General features: G+C 53.7%; 1 protein-coding gene across 2 annotated transcripts; it reads right to left on the bottom strand.

The window, feature by feature from the left end:
• Positions 1–72: 72 nt before the first annotated feature.
• On the bottom strand, positions 73–11,078 carry LOC125925653 (ETS translocation variant 3). Of its 2 annotated transcripts, none has more exons than XM_049634752.1 (5): positions 10,972–11,078; positions 9,078–9,136; positions 8,236–8,473; positions 6,871–6,986; positions 73–1,202 (listed from the first exon to the last, which is right to left on the bottom strand). In XM_049634752.1, exons 2-5 carry the CDS (start codon positions 9,121–9,123, stop codon positions 73–75), a joined length of 1,530 nt encoding a protein of 509 aa, XP_049490709.1. In that variant the 5' UTR covers positions 9,124–9,136; positions 10,972–11,078. The 2 variants fall into 2 exon arrangements, with proteins under 2 accessions (XP_049490709.1, XP_049490710.1); XM_049634753.1 differs by having other exon boundaries at positions 9,078–9,133; positions 10,972–11,070.
• Positions 11,079–11,712: the final 634 nt, after the last annotated feature.

Raw genomic sequence — 11,712 nt, 5'->3', positions numbered from 1 at the left:
TCCAAAAACCCGGGACCCCCGGGCGAAACCACCAGGCACCTCCCCCCCCCCCCCCCCCCCCCCCCCGCAGTTCTAGGCGTCGGCGGCCGCGGCCAAGCCCCGGGGTCCCGGCCCCCTCCAGAGGGCCGCGCCGTTCTTACTTGGCTGGCGGGCTCCGGGGCCATCGTTCCAACGCCGCTTCAACCGGAGCTTGGGGGGCATCAGGGCGTCTTCTTTCTTCTCAGGCGCATTGGGCTCTCTGCCAGGCCTGTCCTCACTGTCTTCAGCCACCTCTAGGGGCTCTTCGCTCGGGGTGCCCACGGGTGCGGAGGGCCAGACCGGCACAGCCGGGCGGGCAAAGAGGGTGCCCTTCTCCTCCTCCGTGGTCCTGCCCGGCACAGGGCCCTCTTCCTGGGAGCGCTCCTCCCCCCGCGCCAACTGCCCGAGGCTCTCCGGATCCTTGTCGGAGGCCGGCTCCACCTTAATTCTCGGGGGGACAGGCGCCACCGGGGGAGCAGTGACGGGGGCGGACTCCTCGCTGCTCTCCACCCTCTCCCGGTTCTTCCGCCCAGCTGGCGGGGGCTGCAGCTTGATGGAAAACTGGGCCGACTCCTCAGGATGCATCTGGCACTGCAGAGGCGGGACCACGAGGCCCGGGTAACGGGGGAATGTCCGCGGACTCAGGTGGTAGTTGAACACGGAGCAGGCTTGAGAATGAAGGTAGTGTTTCATTTCCTCAGGGTTGAAGGAGAAGCAGCCGCTGCCGGCGAAGGGGCTCAGGCCCGGGGACGGGCTGTAGGAGAAGATGGTGGGCGTCAGGGACAGGGCTGGGGAGATGGGGACGTTGAGAACGCCTCCACGGCCAGGGAGCGGAGAGACGGCGAAGGGGCTGTGGGGGTCAGGGTACATCCCGGGCCTGGTGAACAGAGGAAGCATGATGTCCGGCTTGCGTTTCTGATGGCCGATCCCTCCCGCACCGACGGCACTCCGCGAGGACAGGAGGTCCACGCCCCGGCGCCAGTCGGCGGCCGAGCCGTCGTCCAGCTCCGGCAGCTCCGCCTTTCTCTCGGCGCCGTTACCGGACTCCTGGCCAGAAGCGGCGAGGGAGCCGGCGGAGAACCGCCCGGGCTGCACGTCGCCCGTCGGAGAATGGGTGTCCAGAGGGGGGAAATGGAACCGGGAAGAGGCCGTCGGCACTGGTGGCGCACTCTGGGGGACCACACCTGTGGGGCGGAGGAGACAAAGGCCACTTTAGAGGACTGGTCACCCACCGCCGGCACGCTGATAAGCAGCGCGAGGGGTCTACAGCTCGTCACAGCAGGAAGCACGTGCTCCGCCCCCCCCCCCCCCGCCCCCCCAGCAGCTGCAGCTCAGCTCCCTCCCCAGGAGGCGGCTGCTGCGGGCTCCCCTAGCCTCCAGCCCGCGGGGCGTCCGAAATCACATTTCTTATTTGTCTGTCCTCCAACATCACGTCCACCACGGTGGGGACTCCCCGTTGTTTGCAACTAGATGTAATAAAGCAGCCGGGGTCAACGGGTTCGTCGGGGCCCAGTCTGGGTCAGCGGGACGAACAGATGGGCACACGAGCCTTCTCCTCGGCGACTCAAACTACTGTGCGTGTATCACCTGCTGCAATTCTCAGCTTTGCAAAGAGTCTTTTTTTATTTTTATAAAAAAATGTACTGAGCCCCTCAGGTGCCCCTCTTTTTTACTTTCATAGTTTGGGCTGTATCAATAAAACAAGCGAGCAAGTCAAACACAAACAAAACTGGAAAGGACATGTATGTAAAGCAACGCATTAAAAACCCAAAGACTCTGCACCTCACATACACGGTCACGAACAAGACCATATTTAAGAGCAAAAACAGCTTGAAAAAGAAAAGGCCACGTGTTTACTAAGGTGAGTTGCTGTGGTAGATCCTTTGTCATTTCTGATACACGATCACTACAGAGATTCAAGTATTTTTTGATGTCTGTAAATCTATTTTCCTCTAACAAATTCCATATAATGCTCTCCATTCCCATCCTGCTTTCAAGCACTGAAGAGGCTGGGAGAAAACGGAAGACCTACCACCCCCTCTCCCACGTCCGCCTGCTGGTACCGAAACTCTAACGGATGCAAAAACCAACACCACACTAAACATCAGCCTCAGAGGCCTGCGAGTTCTCAACTCCCCCTAAGGTCCTTCTATAAACAAGTCAGAGGAAAGGGATGCCATCTGAGGCCTCAGAGACCCTTTGGGCCCCTGGGAGGTACCAGCGGCTTCTATCAGTGATGATGTCAGGAGGGCTTTCTACACTCTTGAGGCAGAGATACGGGAGAAGGAAAAAATAAGAAAAGCCAAGTAAACGGAAGTACCAGACCAAGGAGAAGGAACAAGAGGGTGTAAGGCCTGGCGTGGTCGGAAAGTGCCCCCATCAGTTGCCCCCTTCCGTTGCTGACACAATGGGCCCTCCTCAGCCAGGACTCTACAGGTGGCCGGGCCGTGCACTGTGGCTTTCTAGGCACACGCGACTGAGGAACTGTGCCAGAGTAGCGTTTCCCAAACCGAAGTTCCGTGGAAACGGCTCCGTCGGGCCTTTTTCCCCTAAAGCCAGTAACTCAATCTTACAACTGGAAAAACTGGTAGATGACCTTGTATATACAATCCGAGTAGCATCAAGGTCGTCTCAGGCCAAAAGGATCTCTTCTACCAGCCTATTAGTGGCTAAAATTCTCTTTTGGACTCATCTGCATCTTAATTTTGTATTAAGAGCACATGTACCGAAAAGCAAAAAAGCTGCTTCTATGTGTTCGGAAGGTGTGTTCTGGGGAGCGGCAGGGAGGGAAGAAGGTCCTGTCTCCTAGACAGTTCTGTTTTTTTTTTTAAACTTCTACTTCCTTCTTCACACAGGCTAAGGTATGCTGATTTGCAGTAAGAGCAGAGAACACACGTGCTGGGGCAGCACTACGGGCCCTCGCCTCCCACGCTGAGTAGCAGCACCATTTTTCTATGGGGTAGATGTGCTGAGAGAACAAATCTAAGATTTTGTTTGAAAAACTGAGCTTGCTGCTTAAAACACTGCGCATAACGCTGCTTTAGAACAAGACCGCCTTCGAGAAGCCACTATGAAATCTGGGTGGCAAGGCTGGAAAATCTGGGTTTGAATCTCAGTTCTGGGGGCGCCTGGGTGGCTCAGTCAGTTGAACGTCCGACTTCGACTCGGGGGCTGATCTCGCAGCTCATGAGTTGAAGCTCCCATCGGGCTCTGTGCTGATGGTGCACAGCCCGTTCTGGATCCTCTGTCTCCCTGTCTCTCTCTCAAAAATAAATACACATTAAAAAAAATTAAAAAAGACATACTGAATCTCAGTTCTGGCACCTTCTACCTTGTGACCTGTAACCAACTGGCTTTTGACCCCCTTTTGCAAAATGGAAATAACAAGACCGTTGCCTACTTTCAAACCCTCGCCCTACCACTTATTAGCTGTGGGACTCTGGATAATTTACTCATCTTTCTGTGCCTCAGTTTCCTTACCTGTAAAATGGGTAGTAAAAGGACTAAGCCTCATGTTATAAAAACTAAAGGGGTTGCAGCACCTGGGTGGCTCAGTCAGTTAAGTGTCTGACTCTTGATTTCAGCTCAGGTCATAATCTCACGGTTCGTGAGATCGAGCTCCGAGTCGGGCTCGATCGGCTCTGTGTGGACAGCACAGAGCCTGCCTGGGATTGTCTCTCTCTCTGTCGCTCCCTTATTTGCTCTCTATCTCTCAAAATAAATAAAAATAAAAAACTTTAAAAAAATAATAAAAAGTAAAAGGTTTAATATTTTTATAAAGTCCTTAGGATAATACTGGCACACAGCTAACTACGTTAACTATTTGTTACAACGAGTAATTTTTTACTACACAGTCATCATCGTTTAAAAATAAAAACTGTAAAAGACGTGTAGTTTGATTACGTACCATATGTTAGACAACAGTATTAGAACAATGTCTTATTTCCTCGGTGTGTTAATAATGTTATTGCGGTTGTGGAAGAGAAGGTCCTTGGACCTATGGGGGGAACATGGGAGAAACGTCGTGTTGTCTGCAACTTAATCTCAAAAAGACTCGTTGGTGAGTTTGAGCCCCACATCAGGCTCTGTGCTGACAGAGCCTTCTCTCTCTCAATCTCTCTTTCAAAAATAAACTTGAAAAAAAAAAAAGAGAAAAAGCAAATGTGGCAACAACGTCGACCATTAGTGAATCTAGATGGAGGAATCACTGTTCTATTTTGTCCAATTTTTTCCCCATAGGTTTAAAGTTTTCCAAAATAAAGAGAACTGTAAAAACCCGGGCTGGGGGCGGGGAGGCACAGAATGAGAGCTCTCAAATCCCTCCTCGGAATGGCCTGTCCTGCCCACCCCCCACCTGACAGGTAACCATTTTTGCTAGCACCTTCTGCATCTTCCCAGCGTTTCTTATGCAAAGACAGCACACGTTAAAAAACACATATACAACAACGTATTTCATAGCACGCTTTCAAGATAAACATGAAATGCTGTGCGCAGAAGTACTTCTGATACCACCACGTGTTAAGCACCCTGCCCTAAACTGTCAACAGCGAGGACTGCCAGGAAGGGAAAAGAGCGCTCCCTTTGCTTTTCACTCTAAGTTTCTGTATTATTTGGGTCTGTTACCATCAGCTTCTACTGTTTCCTAAAAGCACACACATATCGCCACCATCTGGACGTGACCCGTCTGACCTCCAGAATCAAAATCCACAGGGCTCTGCTACATAGAGTGCTTATCACATTTCACACCGTTACTCCGAATTGTGCTAGACCTCATATATCTGATCTCTCCCGCTAAATTTTAAGTTCCTTGAGGGAAAGAACTCCTCCGTCATCTTTTCTTTTCGTCTTCAGGACTTAACACGTTATCTGTTGAGCAAACGAATGAATCCCAATTTGGGGGAGGAAAGTATGACCTATTAATAAACAAGAGTGAGTGTCGATAGCTCAGTCTCTCAGGAATTGTTTCCTGAGAAACTATTCAACAACTCTGTACAGTAACGCTACTCAACCCGCCCTCATCAATCTCTGACTTTGCCGTCATCCGTCATTTTATCATCTGTAACGTGCGAGTATGGAGACGTACAGCTTAGTAGGCTGGGAGAGTTAAATGACAGAATTCATAAACACACCCAGCAGAAGTACCTCCATTAAGCAGTTGTTCAACAAATGCTACATTTCCCCGTCATCATAAAAGTTAACCCTGAAACAACATCTGGTCTGGGTAAAAGTCCTTTACGAACTGATGGCTCCAGTGGTTCGGAGTTATCTGTACCCGGGACGTACGCAACCAAGTGGTATACACAAACAAAATGTCTACTCTTTTCCTTTCCCTGTGACTTTTCATTCGATTAGGGTGCTGAGCTTACTTAAGGATCAAGGTTGGTCCGATTGCTTTCATCAGGGAGAGGAGGCTGTGCTAGGCCAGTGCTGCTGGGCTAGCACACCAGAGACTTCACAGAGTGAGGGGCCCGATTTGCCTGCCCCGGAAAAGCACGTAACTCCCAAGGGCTAACGGAGTGTCCCTTTCCAGGCTCTTCAAGTGGCTGGCTGGACTTCAGCGTTTTCAATAGGAAAAAATGGGTCCAAACAAAAGCAGTGAACCCTTTTTCAGGCAGGAGGTATGGAACACCAACATTTTCTTCAAAATTGTTGGTGTACTACCCATCCATAGTCTCAATTCCCTTAGGTACGCAGAAGGGGACAGGAGCGAAAACAGAGGAAACAAGATTCCAGTGACTAGAATAGGTCTGATTTCCTAACACCTCTCCCTCAGGCACAAGGAAAGAAAACAGGTTGTAATTAGAGAGATGCATTCCAATACCACTTTTTTTTTTTTTAAAGCGCATGCCCCAGGGATAGGAGGGAGTGGCTACAGGAGACATAGGACTTTACCGATAGGAGAGTCAAGCTAAAACTGCCCTAACTTGTTGTGTGTAGTAATTACCTATCTACAATGGATCTCAGCGTTATGTTCTCCCGGCCACACCCCCGCTCTGATTTTTCAAGTTTCTTCCAACTTTTCTCGGAGAACTCAGAATCTGCAGAATTACAATCAGATTTCTTTGCCTTAACACACAACGCCACAAAAACACAGTACTGATGGGCTGGTCAGAAACTAAATACAATCTGTTTTCTTGGACAGGGATAAGACTTCCATCTGAAACAAAACAAAAGCAAACCCGTTCTAAGAGGGTGCCTTCTGAACGGGCAGAGGCAGACCTCAACGCTTCGTGAGGAGTGGTGATGGAAAGTGGTTAGAGGAGAGTCTGGAGGGAGCCTTGCTGCACGTAAGAGGAAAGAAGGTCAAACAACCCCAGATCTTAGTCTCTGAGGAGTTGCTAATGCAGATCAAAGACACTGCTTTTCACTGCAAACATATGAACCTCCCCTTCTGTGATTAAGGATGCTGTGGTTTTGATGATATTCACTCGATAAGGGAGAGCTTGGTAGTTTCATAGAAAATCGGAAGTGTTTGTAGAAACAGGCCCTCGTCTATGAAAGAGCCGCTGGGCAGGGTGTTAACACTCTTGAGTTCTGACCTGAAAGATGAACACAGACCCGTGGAACATAGTTCCTAAAGAAGACAGAGCAAGAGTATCTGGGAGATACAAACAACATGTAGAAAAGGGAAGCAAAGACACAACTAAACACACCTCTTCGGAGGCTGCAGAGGCTGTCACTCCCTGTACGGGACAAATAGGGAAACCTGAACAAGACCCTGGAGGCAATCTACCTGACTTCAGCATTTCTAAAAATCCTTCAACATGCCAGGTCTTAGACTTGGGCTTTTAAAATCCTTTCTCAATTCAAAATTCATCCCCCCCCCCCCCCCCAGAACAGTCTGCTTCTTACCACTTGACCGGATGTTGATGAATGGGTAGTTAGGCATCACCAGCTTGTTGAAGTTAAATTTATAAGTAAATCTTTTCCCTTTTGTTTTATGAAGGATCCTCTTGTTATAATAGTATCTGTAAAAATAGGAGTATGTGTCAATTTACCTTCTAGCTACTGACAGTTCTTGATACACTTAGGTAACCACCGAGACAAACGGGCCTTGCTCTAAATTACATGGAAACATCACTATCCTTCCGCAGCCTGGCCTTCAGGTTAGGGCTGGGAGACCTAAGAGCTTCCATTTCCCATTCCATTTTCAAACTAGGTTCTAGTGCCTGGCTAGGGCTTTACAAAGACAATCGCACTCTCAGATCCTGAACGCCTATCCCAGCCCCAGCCACCTTTTTGTCGTCCACCGCTCTACACTTTCAGTTCCATACTCTGTTTCCTTCCTATCCCACTGCATGTCGCTGCCTTGCCCAGGTGGGGGCAGACTAGTCTCTTGGGAGACCTGATAAGGCTGGTCTGGAGACCCGAGCGCAAAGTGCAGACACAGAAACGCAGAACCCAGAACCGTTTGATGGTGGCAGGTCAAAGAGTCGTGTACCCTGATCTGGGAAACAGCTGTCGGCCTGGCCTGCCTCACTTTCACGAGGATGAGAGCGGCTCCAGCACAGCTGCCGCAGATTTGACGCTCAAGGTCGCCAAGAAGGAAGAGAGGCAGGGGCTTCAACGGACCCGGAGCCTCTGGCATCGCATCCATTCAGCAGCACGGGTTGTAACCTACCTTCTGGCCCCTTGAGGGTTAACGGGTGATGAAATGCAAAAACTGACAAGGGGAGAAAAAAAGAACCCAAGAAACCTTGAAGTGGTCAATCTTTAGACCTGCTGGAGCGACCTCTGGACCGACAACGGAGCTCCCAGATACGGCTGCTGAGAGGTGAGGTCACTGCCATTCAGCGAACCCTCCTCCCGTGTGCTTGCCTCACTTTTCCGTTTCTTCTAGGAAAGCCTAAAGAGAGAAAGTCTAACCAACCTCTAACAGGGAAGTCTAAACTCGTCCTCTGGATTCTAAGTGAGCTCCGGTCCATGTTTCACCACACACCCTCGCCCACTGCAGAGCGGGCTCGGTTGTCTGTCAGGATCCGATGCCAACCGCACTGGAATCCCTCCTACGTGTGACCAAAGATATGCCTTTGCCTCCTGTGCCTGTGCTACTCAGATCCAGAAGCTCTTATACTCCCACTTTAAAGCCACACGTTGTTCTTCACTTCGATAGGGCGGTCTCTCACCACCTGATACCCTCTCTATCCAACATTCACCCAACTGCTTCGTCTCCTTCCAATCTCTTAAAACCATGGATCTGGGAATCCTTTCCCTCACCTGAGGGCCCGGCTCAGCTTGTCGTAATTCATCTGTGGCTTGCACTTCCTGCGGCCCCAGAGGCGGGCCACCTCGTCCGGGTCCTTGATGACAAACTCGCCGTACTCCCCCTGCTGCCAGGCTATGACGTGGCGGAACTCTTCCTTCTGCAGCAGCTCCAGGATGAAGTGCCACAGCTGGATCTGCCGGGAGCCTGGGGACGACTCGGTTTTGTAGGCCCAGTCGGGAAACTGATACCCTTTAATGTGAAAAGGGCAAGATCAAGGTAGTCAGGAGTTGGGCACACACCTATCAGTATCCCCGACCTCGCAGCCCGACGCTCAGAACCTCAGGAGTGCTGTGCAAACGTGCCATAAACACCCCCCTGGGTCAGCTGGGGCTGACACAACAGGGGAGGGGAGAGCCAAGGCGCGTCGCCTTCCCTGGGGCAATCATCTGATCTGCTAGAGCCGGACGGCAGCACCAAGGTGTCCCAGCCCGTCTACGCTACTAAATCTCACACCCGCTTTCCACGAGGGCATGAGAGTTCCAACAGAAACAAACGGGAAAGACAAACTAAGGTTTTAGGAAAATAGAGCTGAAAGACCCCTTACCCTGCCCCCTCCCCCAGGGTGGAGCTGTGTCTCCAACAGGGAGGAGACTCAAGCCCGGGATGAAGGTGTGGTGACCAGACGCGTTAAATATACTTTCATTAGAAACAAGCCCACAACTGTGCTGGCGGTCTCCACCCAGTCAGACTGTCTGGTCACAGCCTGACATCTGTGAACAGAGCCCCAGTGGAGAGAAAAGGAACCCCGGGAGGAACATTCCAGGTACACCAGAGATGATTAACTTCTGCTCACCTCCACCTCCTTCTGGCTTTTCCACGATGCTACAGCCTGCTTTCATTTTCACCCTCCTGCTGAGAGACACAAGCCACATCAATTACTTTAAGGTGCTATTTATTATCCTCCCAACGTTTTCCGTGTTCCGGCACAGCCTTTTCCCCACCTTCCTTCCCTGTCTTCCCTCCTTATGTAACCCGCTTTCTTTCGAACAGGTCACCTCCAAACTGCTAATCCCCAAGTCATCGAATGATGGTCCTCGGGTCATCGGCTTCAAAGGCCATAATTACCTCTCACCTGACTTCAAACCACAAAGTGCAAACACCGTCTCTAGCATTTGCTTTCTCCCCCCAGACCGGCCCTTCAGACGTAAAAAAAGGAAGAGTGCCGTGAAATGGGTCCAGAGAGGCAGCCCAAACAAGCCAAACCGTTCTCTTGGATTACCAGACAGGCCCAGATGCCAAGACACACATGCCTGAGTTCACCCAGATGTACCAGTTTAAAAGGGTGAAAAAAATCCAAGTCCCTGTGCCACTCAAGAAAACATCTGATTTTGATTTATTTCGAATTCTATGAGCCGGGAGAAGGAAACTCCTCCCAGTCGGAGACTGCCCCCTCCTTGAAAAACACCGTGGGATACAGGAAGTAAACACACCACATGTACAGTTACGTTACTTGGAGAAGTATTTTTACATCTTCTCCCTTTAACGGGGAGGGGAGAAGGCGGGCATTTCTGAGAAGCTTCTGTTGGGGAGGTGGAGGAGTCTGGCTGATCTGAACTCATTCCACCCAGACTTACAGCTCCTCCATAAGTTTCCTGTTCCTGGCAGCAAGCAGCTTTGTGTCGGTCAACCCTTTAGCAAAAAGGAGGGAGGGGTGAAGCTGCCTCAGGGAGATGCGGGCAGGAGGGGGCAGGGCCACACTCTCGGTTCCCCAGGGTGGATGACAGGGCCGCAGCACCCACATCAACAAGAGAGCTCAAGGCCGGAATGTAGGTGCCTCAATGGCCTCAGGGTGGGGTGGGGGGGGGTGGGGTGGGGGGCGAGTTCCTGATCTTGGAAATTTCATCTAACCAGAATTCCTCTAGATCCTATGAGCTCTTTTTCTCACCATATACGTTAGGATAATCAGTAAGTTTCAGTCTATAAAACGACCAGGGAACGAGGGCGACAGAAACACCCCAAAGGAAGGAGAAAACAGACACAAACACACACACGCAGTCCCACACACAAGATACACAATAACAAGGCCTCAGAGCTCAGAGGCCAGCGCTTCCTCTCCGGGCTGCTCCCATCTCCGCGACCGCGACGGAGGAAAAACACTGCTCTCCGCCGCTCCAGGAAGCTGCCCCGGACTCTGAGCCCCGGATCGCTCCGTCGGAACGCGGGGCCCCCACTCTGCCGCAGGAATGCCCTCCAACCGCAAGACTCGGGGGTGCAAATCCCGCCGCGGCAAGGACCTGACCGGGAACCTTCCTCCCGACCCCCCGGCTCCCCGATCGCCCCCTCGCAGGAGCCCGGAGCCGCCTCTCCCTGCCGCCCACAGAGTCCCCGCGAGGCCGCTCGTCGCACGTCTGCAACCTCCCCGGGCCCTCGCCCTTCCACAGCTCGCGGCCCGCCCGGGAGGGCGAGGCGCGCCGAGCCCGGCGCTGCGGCTCCACGGCTGCGGGGTCCCGGCCCCCGGAGCCTGTCTCCCTCCTGCCTCCGGCCAAGCGGGCCTCGCCCCGGGGCCCCGCGGAGCCACCACACGAACGCGCTCCGGCTCCCCTCACACCCCGGGGCCCTGCCGCCCCCGCGCTGCCGGCGGCCCGGCCGGGCCTGTGCGTGGCCCGCTGGGCGGCCCGACCCCGGGGATGCCGCCCGCGAGGCTCCGGGGCGGCCCGCCAAGGCCCGGCGACGAGGCCGGGGCTCACCTCTCCCCGGCGCGGCCCGTCTTCGCTCCGGTCTCCTCCGCGGCGTCTCCGGCTCCTCCTCATCCACCCCAGCAGGAAGTGACCTCGGCGGCCGCTGTCGTCACTTCCGCTCAGGGCAGGGGGCGGGAAACGGGGCGGTGCCGTCCGTCCGGGCTCCCCGCCTGGGCCGCGCCCCCGTCCTTCTCGTCTCCGCGAGGGCCCAGGGCGGGCGGGGCCGTCGCGGGTTGGGGGTGGGGGATCGCGTGCGGCAGATCCCCCGCGAGAGTCGGGGCGCCCTGCCCGCCGAGGGGCCTCTCCGAGCCCGGGGGAGGGTCGCCGCGGGGACCGTAGGGGCGGGCCGCGTCCGGTCCTGCTGTCCGGAGCCCGCTGGCTCGCCTCCTCCCTAGGTCGTTCTTGTCGCAGGGATAGTTCGCCGTGCGGGGCCTCGGGCAGGTGGACCCCGCCTCCCCCAGCCGCGCGCGGGTGCGGGCCTGTGTCACGGGGGGGGGGGGGGGGGGAAGGGAGGAGGAAGGCCGGATAAGAGCGGCAGCCCCGGAGGAGGGACCCGGGACTGAAGGGGAGTTGACCGGCGTGTGGGGTCAGAAGAGGGCACTTCGTGTTGTCCTGGCGTTCCCCTGGTGCCTTGACATACCCAGGCCACAGACACGTGGGGACGTCAGCATCCCGTGTTGGAAAAGGTGGCTTCCACTTGTGAATTTGCCACTAGCCATTCTCTAGCTGTTGATCGATTAACTGGACCTC

This window comes from Panthera uncia, chromosome F1 (assembly GCF_023721935.1).
Source record: "Panthera uncia isolate 11264 chromosome F1, Puncia_PCG_1.0, whole genome shotgun sequence".
In the NCBI taxonomy this organism is placed as follows: Eukaryota; Metazoa; Chordata; class Mammalia; order Carnivora; family Felidae; genus Panthera; species Panthera uncia.
This window is presented reverse-complemented; position numbering and strand designations above follow the sequence as displayed.

What these genes read in the sequence shown, in the direction of transcription:
- LOC125925653 (XM_049634752.1), bottom strand. Translation starts at nt 9,123, where the DNA reads ATGAAAGCAGGCTGTAGCATCGTGGAAAAGCCAGAAGGAGGTGGAG. An exon ending in AAGCTGAGCCGGGCCCTCAG is followed by an intron (nt 6,987 to 8,235) that starts GTGAGGGAAAGG and finishes CTATTTTTACAG; the next exon opens with ATACTATTATAACAAGAGGA. An exon ending in CATCAACATCCGGTCAAGTG is followed by an intron (nt 1,203 to 6,870) that starts GTAAGAAGCAGA and finishes TCCGCCCCACAG; the next exon opens with GTGTGGTCCCCCAGAGTGCG.